This window comes from Bufo bufo, chromosome 3 (assembly GCF_905171765.1).
Source record: "Bufo bufo chromosome 3, aBufBuf1.1, whole genome shotgun sequence".
Lineage (NCBI taxonomy): Eukaryota > Metazoa > Chordata > Amphibia > Anura > Bufonidae > Bufo > Bufo bufo.
The window spans coordinates 277,421,190-277,440,193 of NC_053391.1; the positions used below are offsets into that span (position 1 = coordinate 277,421,190).

Sequence of the window (19,004 nt, forward strand, 5' to 3'; positions counted from 1 at the left end):
TGCGTAGATACAGAGACCAAAAAATCACTAACTTGGTGGCTCAGCAAAATCGAACCTAGAAAACTGGATTTTCTGGGCACAAGATCTCCCTCTAGTCATCACAACAGATGCCAGCCTCGACGGGTGGGGAGCGGTCTTCCAGGGGAACTCCTACCAGGGAACATGGGGGGAATTACGTGAGTCAGCAATCCTCTCAAATTTCAAGGAGCTGAGGGCAGTGTGGGAAGCACTGAAACACACAAGTCAGCTGCCAGAGGGTCGTCACGTCCTAGTCTACTCGGACAACGCTACAGCCGTGGCCTTTTCCAACACCAGGGAGGCACAAGGCATCGCCTGCTACAGAACCTGGCAAACAAAATCTTTTCCTGGGCAGAAGGCAACATTCAATCTCTTTCAGCGGTTCATCTGAAGGGAGTCTTAAACATTCAGGCCGATTAACCTAAGCCGCACAGAGTAGACCCAGGGGAATGGATGTTAGCTCCAGAAGCCTTCCACTTAATCACAAAAAAAAATGCGGCAGGCCGACGATAGACCTGTTTGCATCCAGGAGAAATCATCAGCTAAACCAGTTCTTCTCCCTCAACCCCAAGAATCATCCTCGGGCAATAGACGCCTTCAACCAGAGTTGGACAACAAACTGAGTCTACGCCTTCCCCCCATTTCCGCTTATCCCCAGAGTGTTACAGAAGTTCCTAAAAGAAAATTGTACACTAATCCTGATAACCCCCTTCTGGCCCAAGAGAAGTTGGTTCTCCTCTTGAAAAGCCCTCAGCGTGGAAGCTCCTCTCCTTCTACCTCAGAGGCCGGACCTTCTAAGTCAGGGGCCCATTACTCACCCAGACCTGAAAATACTAGTTAACAGCCTGGATTCTGAAGAATCCAACTTATTAAACTTTGGTTTATTAAAAAAAGTAGTGAACACCTTACTCCTTAGTAGGAAACAGAGTACCAACAGACAAGTACCAAAAAATATGGAAAGAAATTTGCTGATTGGTCTGGAACCTCCTTCAACCAGTTTAGAGCCAACATCTCACTAATCCTGGATTTTCTTCAAGAAGGGCTAGATTTAGGTCTATCCCCCAATACCCTTAGGGTCCAGGTATCGGCTTTAGGAGCACTATATATACCAAGCTAACGGATACATCCCTGGATATCCAGATTCCTTAAGGCAGCAGATAGGATCAGACCTACGATTAGAAACATGGTGCCACCATGGAACCTTAATACGGTACTAGGGGGTCTAACCTCCGATCCATTCGAACCTCTGGACTCTATTCACATCATATGGCTTACCATTAAAACGATTTTTCTGGTGGCAATAACCTCAGCCAGAAGGGTCTGTGAGCTGCAGGCCTTGTCCATCCAAGAACCATTCTTGCAATATTTGAGGACAAGTTAATTTTCAAATTAGATCCGACTTTCCTCCCCAAGGTGGTCTCGACCTTCCTCCCCTCGTTCTGTGACAATCCGAAAAACGATCAGGAAATCACTTACCACACATTAGATGTCCGGGGAGCGGTCTTAAAGTACCTGGAAGCTACCAGTCTTTGGAGAATAGACAAAAACCTGTTTGTCCAATTTTCAGGTCCTAACAAAGGGAAGAAAGCGGCAAAAAGTTCCATCTCCAGATGGATTAAGATGGCAATCTCCGAAGCATATAAAGCTCAGGGAAAAGATGTCCCTGCTTCCCTAAAAGCACATTCTACGAGAGGCATGGCTGCCTCCTGGGCGGAAAAAGCCTCAGCCTCCTTACAACAGATTTGCAGGGCAGCAACATGGAAAAGAGTCCATACTTTCACTAAGCACTACAGACTAGATGTAGCTGCTAATGATGACCTAAGATTTGGACGTAAGGTCCTGTCGGCAGTCGTCCCCCCCCTAATTGTATCTTTGATATTGTCTCAGGACTTGGTGTCATGGAGACGACTGGGGAAATGAGTATTACACTCACGCGGTAATTCCGGTTTCCTGGAAGTCTCCATGACACCACATATATCCCACCCTTTTTTTCTGCTATTAGCTATTATCCTTTCATCCTGGGGTTCTTCGTTAAAATACACTGGTGATGTGAGGAGGGGGTGGGGGTTTTAACCTCTCTGTGTTTTTCCTGTCCAATCAGAAGGAAGTCAATCTCAGGACTTGGTGTCATGGAGACTTCCAGGAAACCGGATTACCGTGAGTGTAATACTCATTCTCTTTAGCCATCCTAGCCAATTGGAGCTACCCAGCAGCATATCGATGACCTACAGTACAGACCAAAAGTTTGGACACACCTTCTCATTCAAAGAGTTTTCTTTATTTTCATGACCATGAAAATTGTAGATTCACACTGAAGGCATCAAAACTATGAATTAACACATGTGGAATTATATACATAACAAACAAGTGTGAGACAACTGAAAATATGTCATATTCTAGGTTCTTCAAAGTAGCCACCTTTTGCTTTGATTACTGCTTTGCACACTCTTGGCATTCTCTTGATGAGCTTCAAGAGGTAGTCCCCTGAAATGGTTTTCACTTCACAGGTGTGCCCTGTCAGGTTTAACCACCTCAGCCCCCAGTGCTTAAACACCCTGAAAGACCAGGCCACTTTTTACACTTCTGACCTACACTACTTTCACCGTTTATTGCTCGGTCATGCAACTTACCACCCAAATGAATTTTACCTCCTTTTCTTCTCACTAATAGAGCTTTCATTTGGTGGTATTTCATTGCTGCTGACATTTTTACTTTTTTTGTTATTAATCGAAATTTAACGATTTTTTTGCAAAAAAATGACATTTTTCACTTTCAGTTGTAAAATTTTGCAAAAAAAACGACATCCATATATAAATTTTGCTCTAAATATATTGTTCTACATGTCTTTGATAAAAAAAAATGTTTGGGTAAAAAAAAAATGGTTTGGGTAAAAGTTATAGCGTTTACAAACTATGGTACAAAAATGTGAATTTCCGCTTTTTGAAGCAGCTCTGACTTTCTGAGCACCTGTCATGTTTCCTGAGGTTCTACAATGCCCAGACAGTACAAACACCCCACAAATGACCCCATTTCGGAAAGTACACACCCTAAGGTATTCGCTGATGGGCATAGTGAGTTCATAGAACTTTTTATTTTTTGTCACAAGTTAGCGGAAAATGATGATATTTTTTTTTTTTTTTCTTACAAAGTCTCATATTCCACTAACTTGTGACAAAAAATAAAAAGTTCTATGAACTCACTATGCCCATCACGAAATACCTTGGGGTCTCTTCTTTCCAAAATGGGGTCACTTGTGGGGTAGTTATACTGCCCTGGCATTCTAGGGGCCCAAATGTGTGGTAAGGAGTTTGAAATCAAATTCTGTAAAAAATGACCTGTGAAATCCGAAAGGTGCTCTTTGGAATATGGGCCCCTTTGCCCACCTAGGCTGCAAATAAGTGTCACACATGTGGTATCTCTGTATTCAGGAAAGTTCAGGAATGTGTTTTGGGGGTGTCTTTTTACATATCCCATGCTGGGTGAGATAAATATCTTGGTCAAATTGCCAACTTTGTATAAAAAAATGGGAAAAGTTGTCTTTTGCCAAGATATTTCTCTCACCCAGCATGGGTATATGTAAAATGACACCCCAAAACACATTCCCCAACTTCTCCTGAGTACGGAGATACCAGATGTGTGACACTTTTTTGCAGCCTAGGTGGGCAAAGGGGCCCATATTCCAAAGAGCACCTTTCGGATTTCACAGGTCATTTTTTACAGAATTTGATTTCAAACTCCTTACCACACATTTGGGCCCCTAGAATGCCAGGGCAGTATAACTACCCCACAAGTGACCCCATTTTGGAAAGAAGAGACCCCATGGTATTCGCTGATGGGCATAGTGAGTTCATGGAAGTTTTTATTTTTTGTCACAAGTTAGTGGAATATGAGACTTTGTATGAAAAAAAAAAAAAAAAAAAATCATCATTTTCCACTAACTTGTGACAAAAAATAAAAAATTCTAGGAACTCGCCATGCCCCTCACGGAATACCTTGGGGTGTCTTCTTTCCAAAATGGGGTCACTTGTGTGGGGTAGTTATACTGCCCTGGCATTTTCCAGGGGCCCTAATGTGTGGTAAGTAGGTAAATGACCTGTGAAATCCGAAAGGTGCTCTTTGGAATGTGGGCCCCTTTGCCCACCTAGGCTGCAAAAAAGTGTCACACATCTGGCTTCTCCGTACTCAGGAGAAGGTGGGGGAATGTGTTTTTGTGGTGTCATTTTACATATACCCATGCTGGGTGAGAGAAATATCTGGCAAAAGACAACTTTTCCCATTTTTTTTTATACAAAGTTGGCATTTGACCAAGATATTTATCTCACCCAGCATGGGTTATATGTAAAAAGACACCCCAAAACACATTCCTCAACTTCTCCTGAATACAGAGATACCTGATGTGTGACACTTTTTTGCAGCCTAGGTGGGCAAAGGTGCCCAAATTCCTTTTAGGAGGGCATTTTTAGACATTTGGATACCAGACTTCTTCTCACGCTTTGGGGCCCCTAAAATGCCAGGGTAGTATAAATACCCCACATGTGACCCCCATTTTGGAAAGAAGACACCCCAAGGTATTCTATGAGGGGCATGGCGAGTTCATAGAAAAAAAAAATAATTGTCACAAGTTAGCGGAAATTGATTTTTTTGATTTTGTTCTCACAAAGTCTCCCTTTCCGCTAACTTGGTACAAAAATTTCAATTTTCATGGACTCAATATGCCCCTCAGCGAATACTTGGGGGTGTCTTCTTTCAAAATAGTGTTATTTGTGGTTTTGTACTGCCCTGGCATTTGAGGGTCTCCACAATCATTACATGTATGCCCAGCATTAGAGTTTCTGCTATTCTCCTTATATTGAGCATACGGGTAATGAGATTTTTTTTTCCGTTCAGCCTCTGGGCTGAAAGAAAAAAATGAACGGCACAGATTTCTTCATTCGCATCGATCAATGTGGATGAAAAAATCTCTGCCAAAAAAAAAGAAAAAGGAGGGGAAAGGGCGTTCTGCCAGGACATAGGAGCTCCCGCCCAACATCCATACCCCACTTGCTCGTATGCCCTGGCAAACCCGATTTCTCCATTCACATCAATCGATGTGGATGAATAAATCATTGCCGGATTATTTTTTTTTATATAGCAAAGTGTTTGCCAAAGTATATGAACACCGCCACCTCTCAGCTCATATGCCTCGGCAAACGTATCTTTTACTGCAGAGGAGAAATCGTATTGCAGCGCCGCATACACCGACATTGCGTGTAATCTGACAGCAGCGCAATGCTTCTGTCAGAATGCACATCAGTGCTGCAGCTAGTCGATCGGATTGGTCCACCTGAAAGGTAAAAAAAAAACAAAACAAAAAAGAAAAAACCAGGCCGCAACGCAATATCTTTATTAACTTTAGAACAGAACATATTAACTTTTTTTATACTTTTTAACTTTTTTACTTACGGTAATTTTTTTTTTTTTTTTTTTTTTTTTTACCTTTATAGAACAAACCTCTCCTTCCCCATGGGACAAATGTGCAAAGCGCAAATCGCCCAAAGATGTGGCAAAGTACGTTATGCACTTATCCCAGGTGAAAGGAGAGGTTTGCAGCAGCTGTTGTAAAAGGGCCCTAATAGCCCTGTGTGCCTGTCCTGTGAGATGCAATCCCTATGCTTGGTGTACCTGTGTGTGGTACTTCCCGGAAACACTCACCAAAGCATAGGGCAGGGTGGTCAGGACAAGTCAGGACAGAAATAGCGGGTGTCACGCCTTATTCCACTCCTGCTACAGACACAACATCTTTTTCGGGGTGACGGTTGGGTTGAGGGTACCAGGAACGACACTGGGGAAATGTCGCTCGTGTAGACTGCTAACTACACTGGTGGATGGGGCCACGGAACCTCCTGGGTAAAGGAGGTTCTCGATGATCTCTTCCTGGAATTTGAGGAAGGATCCTGTTCTCCCAGCCTTACTGTAGAGAACAAAACTATTATACAGCGCCAATTGAATTAAATATACAGACACCTTCTTATACCAGCGTCTGGTTCTGCGGGAAACTAAATACGGAGACAACATCTGGTCATTGAAGTCCACCCCTCCCATGAGCAAATTATAGTCGTGGACACAGAGGGGCTTTTCAATGACACGGGTTGCTCGCTCAATTTGGATTGTCGTGTCTGCGTGAATGGAGGAGAGCATGTAAACGTCACGCTTGTCTCTCCATTTCACCGCGAGCAGTTCTTCGTTACACAAGGCAGCCCTCTCCCCCCTTGCAAGACGGGTGGTTACAAGCCGTTGGGGGAAGCCCACGCGACTAGTTCGCGCGGTGCCACAGGCGCAAATCCGTTCTAGAAACAAATGCCTAAAGAAGGCCACACTTGTGTAGAAATTGTCCACATAAAGATGGTACCCCTTGCCGAATAAGGGTGACACCAAGTCCCAGACTGTCTTCCCACTGCTCCCCAGGTAGTCAGGGCAACCGACCGGCTCCAGGGTCTGATCTTTTCCCTCATAGATCCGAAATTTGTGGGTATAGCCTGTGGCCCTTTCACAGAGCTTATACAATTTGACCCCATACCGGGCACGCTTGCTTGGGATGTATTGTTTGAAGCCAAGGCGCCCGGTAAAATGTATTAGGGACTCGTCTACGCAGATGTTTTGCTCGGAATTTTGTGGAGCCGGTCAAAAGCTGGGTGGCCTCTGGGACGGGAGGTAGTGTTGTCGCTAAAATGCAGGAAACGGAGGATGGCCTCAAATCGTGCCCTGGACATAGCAGCAGAGAACATGGGCATGTGATGAATCGGGTTCGTGGACCAATATGACCGCAATTCATGCTTTTTTGTCAGGCCCATGTTGAGGAGAAGGCCCAAAAAAGCTTCCCGGGTTGGCGGATATAAATTGTGTGGCATACCGGTTTGTCTCTGCCACGACTAAGTCCAAGAGCTCCGCAGTCAAGAACAGCTCAAAAAATCCCAGGGCCGAACCGATTTGAGCCGTCTCAACCCGAACTCCAGACTGGGCGGTGAAAGGGGGATCTAATGGTGCGGCTGAAGTTGTTGACTGCCAATCAGGGTTTGCCAGCACCTCAGGGATTCTAGGGGCTCTACGGGCCTGTCTGTGCGGTGGCTGCGACGGGGTAACTAGTGCACGTGCCACCGTACCAGCTTCAACTGCCCTTCTGGTGCTCGCCACGTCACCATGTTGTACGGCAGTTCTGGTACTAGGTCCAGGGAGGGCTGCGCTGCTGGTGTATGCCTCACCACGTGATCCGGCAGCGACAGCCCCACTCTGCTGCTCTTGAAGCGGATCCTGCATAACCTGTGGTCTAGCGACACGGGGCCGGGTACGCCTGGTGCTGCCAGGGACCTCAACCTCCTCGTCCGAACTTTGGGTCAGAGAGACACTGCTTTCTACAGGTTCATATTCTGACCCGCTAGATTCGTCAGATGAGGGTTCCCACTCCTCATCCGACTGGGTCAGAATCCTGTAGGCCTCTTCAGAAGAATACCCCCTGTTTGACATTTTGGACTACTAAATTTAGGGGTATTCCCTGAGACTACCCAAGAAAAAAAGCAAGCCTGTCTTACAAAGGGGAGGCTAGCGAAGTACCGGAGGCCGCTGCGGTTGATAAAAAATATCAAAACTGATTTTTTTTTATCGCCGCAGTGCGTGTAAAATGAATGTGCAGTGATCAAAAAATATATATTTTTTGTCACTGCGGTGGGGCGGGCGTGGGTGAACGCACGTGTGGGCGACCGATCAGGCCTGATCGGGCAAACACTGCGTTTTGGGTGGAGGGCGAACTAAAGTGACACTAATACTATTATAGATCTGACCGTGATCAGTTTTGATCACTTACAGATACTATAAAAGTACAAATGCTGATTAGCGATACGCTAATCAGCGAATAAAAGTGATTGCGGTGCGGTGGGGTGGGCGCTAACTGACGCTAACTACCTAACCAAGGGGCCTAAACTATCCCTAAAACCTAACAGTCAATACCAGTGAAAAAAAAAAAGTGACAGTTTACACTGATCACTTTTTTTCCTTTCACTAGTGATTGACAGGGGCGATCAAAGGGGTGATCAAAGGGTTAATTGGGGTGCAGGGGGGTGATCTGGGGCTAAGGTGTAGTGTTTGGTGTACTCACTGTGAAGTCTGCTCCTCTGCTGGATCCAACCGACGAAAAGGACCAGCAGAGGAGCAGACAAGCCATATAACAGATCATATTTACTAATATGATCTGTTATATGACTTTTGATTGGATTTTTTGAAAATCGCCAGGCTGCCAGCCTATGATCGTTGCTGGCAGGCTGGTGACGAACTTGTTCTTTGAATTTTGCCGGCCCGCGATGCGCATGCGCGGGCCGGCTTTGAGCGAAATCTCGCGTCTCGCGAGATGACGCGTATATGCGTGATTGTGCGCAGCGCTGCCACCTCCGGAACGCGAATCTGCGTTAGGCGGTCCGGAGGTGGTTAATAAGTGGGATTTCTTGCCTTATAAATGGGGTTGGGACCATCAGTTGTGTTGAGGAGAAGTCAGGTGGATACACAGCTGATAGTCCTACTGAATAGACTGTTAGAATTTGTATTATGGCAAGAAAAAAGCAACTAAGATAAGAAAAACGAGGCTGGGCCATCATTACTTTAAGAAATGAAGGTCAGTCAGTCAGCCGAAAAATTGGGAAAACTTTGAAAGTAAGGGCTATTTGACCATGAAGGAGAGTGATGGGGTGCTGCGCCAGATGACCTGGCCTCCACAGTCCACCGGACCTAAACCCAATCGAGATGGTTGGGGTGAGCTGGACCGCAGAGTGAAGGCAAAAGGGCCAACAAGTGCTAAGCATTTCTGGGAACACCTTCAAGACTGTTGGAAGACCATTTCAGGGGACTACTTCTTGAAGCTCATCAAGAGAATGCCAAGAGTGTGCAAAGCAGTAATCAAAGCAAAGGTGGCTACTATTGAAGAACCTAGAATATGACATATTTTCAGTTGTTTCACACTTGTTTGTTATGTATATAATTCCACATGTGTTAATTCATAGTTTTGATGCCTTCATAGTCATGAAAATAAAGAAAACTCTTTGAATGAGAAGGTGTGTCCAAAACTTTTTGTGATCTGTATTGTATCTTGGGAGTGCGGAGTATTAGAACTGGACCAATCAACTATTGATGACCTTTCCTGAGGAGAGATCATCAATATCAGGAGCCTGAAACCCTTTTAAGAAAGGGGAGCAAGGCTCTTATCTTATTTATGAAAAAAAAAAAAACTGTTAGTGGACCTTGTGATTATTAAACTATTATAGATTCAGTATGTTTTGAACATATAACTGGATTTTATTGTGTATAACAATTTGCCAATTACCTGAGAACTATTAAGAGTCCTTTCACATGTATCTCAGCCCCAGAATGAGCCGCGATCAACCATATACAAGTTGCTCAAAGAGCTTTTTACACTGCATACTTTATGGGGATGACATTTAGTTTGCATATGGTCATTCACAAATCTCCCGGTTACACAGGGAAACGTGTTGGCAACAGGGATTATTATATTTTTTTATTTAGGCCAGCATAAAATAATAAGCCAAGTGTTCTTAATACGTGCATTCAGCTGATTACCACCCCAGTGTAAAAGGGCTACTCCTTTGGAACACCAAGGACGTTTTAAATTGCATGCATTTTATTTTTATTTTTTTTACTATTTTCTGTTTGTCTATTTACCTTTGTGTGTCTTGTCCAAAAATACAGTAAGTATACAGTTCACTAAGAATTGCATAAATCTGTAAAGAACAGCCTGTGGTTAAATAAGTTATCACATGACTAATGTTAAAATGTAAATATGACATCATAATAGTATATGACAAGAATAACAAGCAGCTAACATGATACGGATGCATTTTATTGAATAACTATACCAAATTTTAATTACATGAAACTACAAAATGATTCAGATCTAGTTTCTAGTTTGAAGAATGTAGAATTTTTTTCATAGGACAACATTGGAGAGCCTACTACAGAGAGAAACAAACTTCCTTTAACCCTTTCACTGCCAAGGATTTGTGCAATACATTATCACTTTAAATGCTTGCCACAGTTACAATAGAAGTTCTTGAGCTCATTATCTTGGTATCATAGACTGATAGGGATAAAAATGTTTTGAGCTATTTACTTTGAGACTCCATATCTCACCACCCATTACAGCTTCAGACGTGAGACTGCCATCATTTTATAGACAATCATTTTGATTATCTCATTCATAAATTGGACCTGGAACTATTTAGTAAATGATTAGTTATTCAGATTCTTGTCACGTAACTGCATTGTTACAGCTTTGCTCCTGGTGGTGGATCAATCTTTTTTTTCTTGTATACTACATCAAGATTCCCTAATAGCTCAGTGTGTTATTGGGTTGATTTCCAAGTGAAAAATCACTGGTTCGAATCCAGGAGCAGCCATGAAGATGATTTCCCAAGAAAAGAGGAACATCATCCAGCTCATTGATAGTGGTTAGAGATAAGTGAAATTTTCAAATATTCTATTCAGACGGTTTGCCAAATTATCCCAATTTTTTTTATTCCATACGACTCTTGTGCATTGCAGAAACATGCATAGGCAGTCCGCTGTGGTAGTCTAACAGTTACTTTGATCTAGTCTGATGCATCAAGCACTGGTGTGTGGAAATCCTGGCTGATCCACGCCTGATTCATCTTTACAAAGGTCAGTCGCTCCACATTTTAGATCGAAAGGCGAGTTCTCCTTGGGGTAACTATGCCCCCAGTCACACTAAACACCTGCTCTGATCCCACACTACTGGCCGGGCAAAATAGCTTGTCCAGGGCAAACTCGGCCAGTTGCGGACAGAAATCAAGTTTGTCTGCCCAGAAGTCCAGGGGATCTTGGATGTGAGGTGGCAGGCTGCAGTTAAAGTATGCCACCATCTGCTGGTTCAGGTTCTGCTCCATGTTTTGCGGCTGCTGGTGGGTGGTTTCTTCAGTAGGCAATTAAAGAAAACTGCTCATTATAGACTCCAGACTTAGGTTGCTGCTGGTGGATATGGTGCTAGTCCTGCCACCCCCACCCCACTCCAGCAACCATGGCAGTGGAATGTGAGCACAGAGGGATTCCCCCTCACCCCCGCTCAGACCTTCGTGAGGATGGGCAATGTTGCACATAGGCAGCGGCCAACTGACTACATAGAATGTCTCGATAGTAGTTGAGTATATCGTCCCTCTCAGCAGGTACAAAAAAGTCCCTCATTTTGGAGCGGTAGTGAAGGACTAATGGTGGAGAGATAGTAGTCATTCTTCAGCCGAATGGTGGTAATACGGCTGTCACCACGCAAGCAACTCAGCATGCATCTGGCCATTTGCGCCAGGAACTCGGAGGGACATCTTGCCTGGTCTTCCTAATCATCCTCTAGCTCCTTCTGCTCCTCTCCTGTCACTTGTGCAGAAAAACCACCCATTTCTCTATACATTGCTTGTGCATGAATGTCCTCCTCCAGTTCAGCCCCTACAGGGCTCAGATGGCAGTGAGATGTAGGCACCACATCTCCTGTTCCCTGGACAGCCAGATTTTGTAGTGCCCTGGAGAAAGGAGTACTTTGACATTTGTAGACATTTGCCTATATCCCCTATGCAAAGTTAAAACTTCTTACTTTATTTCTCTTGAAAGGGTTAACATATACTGTTTATTACTGTGTTACTGCATTCTATATATATATATATATATATATATGTTGTGATATATATCCGGTTCATGATGCCAAATTGCAGTGGCCAGGTTTGCGGTCCCCAGGTCACCGTCGAGGTGTCACCACGTGTTGCTGCTCTCCGGAAGGGGTGGTAAGGCGTGGTGCACCCTAATGGGAAATAAGTCCAGAGAGTCAGGATCTGCAGTAACCAGACCATGGGTTACTATCCCTGTGACTAAGGAGCCACCCGGACTACTGAGCTACAGACCGTGGGCCTTTGAACCCTTGACCAGGATGCCAGCCTTCTGAGAGAGAGAGAGGGACAGCTTGCCTCAGGCCTTTCCTCAGCATCAAACCCCACTCTCTTTCCAAGGAGGAGACTGGAGAAGCCAGCCCAATGCCTCGCCTGTAATGTTTTTTGTACCGAATTCCTCCAATAAAGAAGCACCTGGTTTTACTGCAAGACCCCTGACTCTCTGGACTTATTTCCCATTGGGGTGCACCATGCCTTACCTTCCCCTTCCGGAGAGCAGGCAATATGTGGTGACACCTCAACGGTGTCTGGGGGAATCAGTGTAGCGTGGGGGCCACCCCAAACCTGGCCACTGCAATTTATCAGCATCTGCTTCTGGATGTGAACGAGTGTATTGTGATGTTGTTCATTCTCATAGTCCTGGCGACTAAGGCTACTTTCACACTAGTGTTTTTTTTGCGTATCTGTCATGTATCTGCAAAAAACGCTTCCGTTACAATAATACAACCGCATGCATCCGTCATGAACGGATCCGGTTGTATTATGTCTTATATAGCAATAATGGATCCGTCATGAACACGATTAAAAGTCAATGGGGGGCGGATCCGTTTTCTATTGTGTCAGAGAAAACTGATCTGTCCCCATTGACTTACATTGTGTCAGGACGAATCCGTCTTGCTCCGCACCACATTGGAACGGAATGCATTTTGGTGCATTCCGTTTCGTTCAGTTCAGTTTTGTTCCCATTGACAATGAATGGGGACAAAACTAAAGCGTTTTCATCCGCTATTGAAATCCTATGACTGATCTCAATAGCGGAATTAAAAACGCTAGTGTGAAAGTAGCCTAACAAACAAAAAGTTGGCCTCCTGAAAGGGCCTGTGCAAAGGCAGGTGTCACGCATGAGCTGCCACTGGCTAATGTCGAAGTTACACAGGTTAACACATTGCTCCTGTCCGCCTGCATCATCAAAAAATCGTTTACGGCCTTCCTCTGCTCATATTGTCGGTCCAACATGTGGAAGGTGGAGTTCCAACGTGTGGAAATGTCGCATGTCAGGTGACGTTGGGGAACGCTATTTTGCCTTTGTGGATCAGGGAGGCTGTGCTTTGCTGTGTAAGAGTAGCTGAAGTACATGTACAGTTTCCTAGCCTTTTTAAGGATGTCTTGCCGTTGAAGAATTCAGGAACCGCTTTATAATCAGATTAAAGATGTGTACCATGCAGGGTGCATGGGTCAGCTCCCCTTGATGCAGCTCCATCACAATGTTCTTTCTGTTGTCGGTGACCATAGTTTAAGTTGGCGAGAAGAGAGCCTGAATTTGATTTCCTCTTGAAGGATGCAGAGCAGTTTCTCCCCAGTGTGACTGTTTGCCCAGGCAAATCAGGTGCAGAACAGCTACTGGAGTAGCATTCTGAATTGTGCTTGCAGTGGAGGCTGAGGAGGAAATTGGCACAGGACTCACAGCTTGAGAACACAGAGGGCGGGAGCAGTGCTGTCACCTGGTCAAGTTGCTGGTGTGGCTAGGCAGAAACCACATTTATGCAGTGGGTCGTAAAGGACATATATTGTCCTTGACCGTAATTACAGCTCCATACGTCAGCACTGCCGTGAACTTTAGCAGACACTGACAAGCTCAAGGACTGGCCAACCTTTTATTCAACATACGTGTGCAGGGCTGGTACAGCCTTTTTGGAGAAGTAATGACTGCTTTGGACTCTCCACCTTGGCTTGGCACAAGCCATTAGTTCTCTAAAAGGTCCACCACATGGAAAGGGAGGGACTGCAGTACCAGCAGCTTGGCCAGGAGCAAGTTCAGCTTCAGCGCCGTTGAGCTTACACATACGGTTGTCTTTTTGCAATTGCCTCGGTGAACGATTGCCGACGAAACGAGTGGCGCGGAGGAGCCAGGAGCATCAGGACCAGTAAATGGTGGGAAGGAAACAGTTACCTTTTGCTGAGGTGGTGGAGCCTTGACTGCAGGATAAAGGGTGTGAGCTACTGGGTAATGCAGCAGTTGCTGCGTCAGACTGTGCCACTACATTGCGCCACTGTTTTCACAGGCCACTTCATGGTGATGTTGCATGTGTTGACTCAGGTCTGTGGTGCCAACATTGGCACCCTGGTCACGCTTCACCTTCTGCCCACAGATTCTACAAATGGCCACGCTCCTCCGTAGGCTTGATAAACTTCTGACTCACGGACTCACTACTACCCTGCTGGCTCAGCCGCTGCCTCATGTGCAAACTGCCACCCTCTTCTCCTGATGAAGCCCCCTCTTTACCCAGCTCCCATGTGCGATCGGCTACATCATCATCCACTACTGTTTTCACGTCACTGTTGTCACCCTCTCCAGTCTCAGGGCCATACTGTACTGTAACTGTAAGGGTAAACAAGCAGTAGTGTCAGGCCTCAATTTAACACCAGAATCAAGGATGAATGTATGTACTTATGTAGAATAAAAAATGAAACACCCCAAAACTTAGTATCATGCCACATTTTCACCCAAATTATACAATTGGGGATTATACAGTCCAACAGTACTCATAGTAACATAGTACGTATATACTTACATATAATTAAAAGTGAGTACCCTAAAATCTCTATTATCAAGTCGCAATTTCACCCCAAATAGAGAATCAAGGATTAATGTTATTGTTCGAGAAACACTAGGTAATAGTAACCACAATATAATTATATTCCCTAAACTATAAAAAGCAAACTCTGTCAGGCAGAGCAAAAACACTGAATTTCAAAAAGGCTAATTTCCCTGGGTTGAGGGCAGCATTTCAGGGCATATACTGGGAGCAGCTACTGTCACAAAATACTACTGAAGATAAATGGGAGAGCCTCAAATCCACATTGAGTAATTGCACTAAATAATTTATCCCTTTTAGGTAACAGGTATAAACGGCTAAAATTAACACCCCCCCCCCCCCCCCCGTGGCTTACAGCTACTGTAAAAACGGCAATAAAAGACAAAAAGAGAGCATTTAAAAAAAATACAAATTTGAGGGGTCAGCTGTTGTGTTTGAAGATTAGAAAGGGCTTAATAAAATCTGTAAAAAGGAGATAAAATTAGCAAAAATACAAAACGAACAGAAGATAGCAAAAGAGAGCAAAACAAATCTCAAAACATTATTTAAATATATAAATGCTAAAAAAAAAAACGAGGTCTGAGCAAGTAGGTCGGCTAAATAATGGTAAAGAGGGGGTAGTCACTGAAGATCAGGAAAAGGCAGAGTTAATAAATGTTTTTTTTTTAGCTCTGTATATACAAAAGAAGTGAAAGGAGGTCATATCTGTACCCCAAGGTTCAGTGCTGTACCCTTTTATTATTTAATTTATTTATTAATGGTATTGAGGAGGGGATTAATAGCACCATATCTATTTTTGCTTATGACACTATGTATGTCTAGAACTGTACAGTCTATGGAAAATGTCCATAAACTACAAGCTGACCTCAACACTGAGTGATTGGGCATCAACTTGGCAAATGAGGTTCAATGAAGACAAATGTAAAGTTATGCATCTTGGTAGTTATAATCTCTGTGCTTCATATGTCCTAGGTGGTGTAGCACTGGGAGAGTCACTTATAGAGAAGGATTTGGGTGTCTTTGTGGATGGTAGATTAAATTACTGCATGCCATGTCAATCAGCTGCTTCTAAGGCCACCAGGATATTGTCATGAATTAAGCGAGGCGTGGACTCGCGTGGCAGGGTTTTAATATTACTAGTGATCGACCGATTATCGGTATTACCGAAATTATCGGCCGATATTCAGGATTTTCAAAGTTATCGGTATTGGCATCTATTTTGCTGATATACCAATAACGAATCAGGAACATGGATCACGCTGCTGTCAGCGCGATCCGTGTTCCCTTAGCAGCACAGGGTAGAAGGAAGCAGTGTCTCCCTCCCCCTGTGCCGCTACTGCCGCTGCCACCAATGAAAACAGAGAGGAGAAGAGGAGAGGAGGGGCTGTGGTCACTGTGCCACCAATGATGTTAACTCACTCATTCATTCAAATTCAACAGGAGGCCGGAGCTGGCTGCAGAATCCTATAGCCGCACCCGACCTCTATGACAAGTAGCTGCCATCCGTGGCAGTTAACCCGTGCCACAACTGAAGGGTTAACTGCCGCGGATTGCAGCTACCACTTATAGAGGTCTGGTGCGGCTATAGGATTCTGCAGCCAGCACCCGTCTCCTGTATTTGAATTAATGGGCGAGTTATCTTCATTTGTGGCGCAGTGCGCCCCCCCCCACCCAAGCCCCCCAAGTATTAATCATTGGTTGCAGTGGCCACAGGGTCCCCTCCTCTTCATTGGAGGCAGTGGCAGCTTCTGATCGGAGCCCCAGCAGTGTAAGCCTGGGGCATCGATCGGTTACCATGGCAGCCAGGACGCTACTGAAGCCCTTGCTGCCATAGTCAGTTCCATGCTGCCGTGTGCACAAAGCATAGAGCAGCAGGGAGAGTGTGACGTTCTATTCACCCTAATAGAGATCTATCAGGGTGAAAAGGACAAGGGTTCGAGCCCCTAAGGGGGCTAAAAGTTAGTTAAAAAAAAAAAAGCAAAATATTAAGTATAATTGAAAAAGAAAGATTTACAAAAAAAAAGCTAAACGTTAACAATAAACATGTTCATTTTCAGCAGATTTGTGTAGGATTTTTTTTTCCCCAAAAAATGAAAATGCACAGAATATCGGTATAAATTATCGGCTATCGGCCTGAAAGTTCACAGATTATCTGTATCGCCTCTAGAAAAAATCTATATCGGTCGATGCCTTAATATTACCACTTTACAAAGCGTCAGTGCCTCATCTGGAATATGCAGTTCAGTTCTGGGCACCAGTACATAGAAAGGACGCACTGCAGGTGGAAAAAGTGCAGAGGAGAGCGACTAAACTGATAAGGGGGTTATAAGGAAAGATTTAAATAATTGAATTTATTTAGTCTTGAGAAGAAACGTCTAAGGGGAGACATGATTAACCTATACAAATATATAAATCGGCCATACAAAAAATACGATGAAAAGCTGTTCTACAGATATATCATCGTTACCGCTCCCTTTTTTCGCAATTCGTTAATACCGAAACGCGATTTTATCTCCTTCAGTGTAGCAATACACAGCAAAGCCACTAGATGGCGGTGTTTAGTTAAAGTATTCAAATTATCGTAGTTATTGGCCAGAGCGGCTTCCCGTTTTACCGGCTCCCGTCATCCCTCCCTGCTCTGCCTATCACCCTTAATGTTTGTTCTCCCCTAAACTTAGTGCCCCCCCCCCGTATGTGTACAGTAAGCACCTACAGTATATCATTATCTACAGTACTTGCAGCTGCGTTAAGCCATATGGTCTGTCGGGTAGCCAACTTCATCATCCTCCTGTTCGCTATACTCTGTTGGACTCTGTACTGTACAGTACATGTGCTGTATTTAATTAAAAGTATGGCAATACGTGAATAAAAATACAGCCATGTACAGTACAGTACATACACATGCATGAATTATCGCTGCTGCACAGCTTACTGTAATTACCGCCTGGTCGCGTTCACCCTTATGGAAACACCGAGGTGGCGGAGATCACAGTAACCTGCGTGGCATTGACAATATACGGTAATGTACAGTATACTGTCCCCTTCAACACGCACGCGGCCAAAAATAAATAATCGGGTGGTGGGGGGGGGGGGGCGGGAGTTCACCAGACATCTACTGTACACTGTACAGTAGCTCCGGCTCACGATGTTGCGCCTAGGACTAAGTTGAAATCGCAATGCGATTCATAGAACTTGAATTAATCGCATTGCGATTTCAACTTTCTCAAATCCGACAGTACATTCTAGCATGGAGCCGTTCCCATGGTGATGGGGACACTCCATGAGCACGGAAGTTGGCAGAAGCTCTAAGTTGAAATCGCAATGCGATTTATAGAACTTGAATTAATCGCATTGCGATTTCAACTTTACATATACTGAAAAGGGACACCCCATCCCTCCTCTTTATAGAACCTCCTCCCTCACACAGACTTCATACACCGGCTCCATCTGGCAGCCGCTGCTCTCTCTAGTGATTGGAAGCCATCGCTCCGGCAATGAAATAGGAACAGCCACTCAGCGGGCCCCTCCATACTCTGAGGGTCTGATCACCACCAGATATTTAGGTCATAGCTCTTGTTTATCAATGTATATATATTTTTTAAATGTATACTTAAATGGTACACACACTAATCAGCCATCTACTTCTTTAAATATATTAATTATTAATTTAATCATTAATATAATAATAATTGTGCCATATTGATATCACTGATGGATAGACAGTTAGACAGTCCATATATGACTACAGTACATCAAATGTCACAATTGCGATTCCATAGCATTCATGTGTACTCCTGCCATTTCTGTTTGTGTGTAATGTGGAGGAAGGGAAGCAGAAACAATAGGCTTGTTAATGAGCGAATTAAAAAGCCTATTGTTTTCTGTCCCCTTCCCCCAAATACACACTCATGGTGGAGGACATGTGGAATGAAATGGCAGGAGTACTGTATACTAAAAAGTATCTATCTATTTCAGAGTTTATAGGGGGAAAAAGTTTTTTTTTTTTATAATAAAAAAAACATACAAAATAAAATTATCGAAAGTAAAACAAGATGGATTCAACTCGTGTTTTGCTCATTTTATCCATATCCTTATTTATTTTTTAATAAAAAAATAATAATTTTTACAAATAAATGCATCTGTATACTCTGTGCAACACCAGATAGTATAGTGCCCTCCAACATATATATTCTCATTTTATGTGTGTATATATGGATGTATGTGTATATATATATATATATATATATATATATATATATATATATACACTGCTCAAAAAAATAAAGGGAACACTTAAACAACACAATGTAACGCCAAGTCAATCACACTTCTGTGAAATCAAACTGTCCACTTAGGAAGCAACACTGAGTGACAATCAATTTCACATGCTGTTGTGCAAATGGGATAGACAACAGGTGGAAATTATAGGCAATTAGCAAGACACCCCCAATAAAGGAGTGGTTCT

General features: G+C 43.8%; 1 protein-coding gene across 1 annotated transcript in view; it reads left to right on the forward strand.

Annotated features, from left to right (window-relative positions):
* Positions 1–19,004, forward strand: part of ANKS1A (ankyrin repeat and sterile alpha motif domain containing 1A) — a 913,309-nt gene that overhangs the window by 341,219 nt on the left and 553,086 nt on the right. Inside the window, 1 exon segment of the mRNA XM_040424152.1 lies at positions 2,983–3,002. Within this exon segment, the coding sequence (XP_040280086.1) occupies positions 2,983–3,002 (20 nt within the window).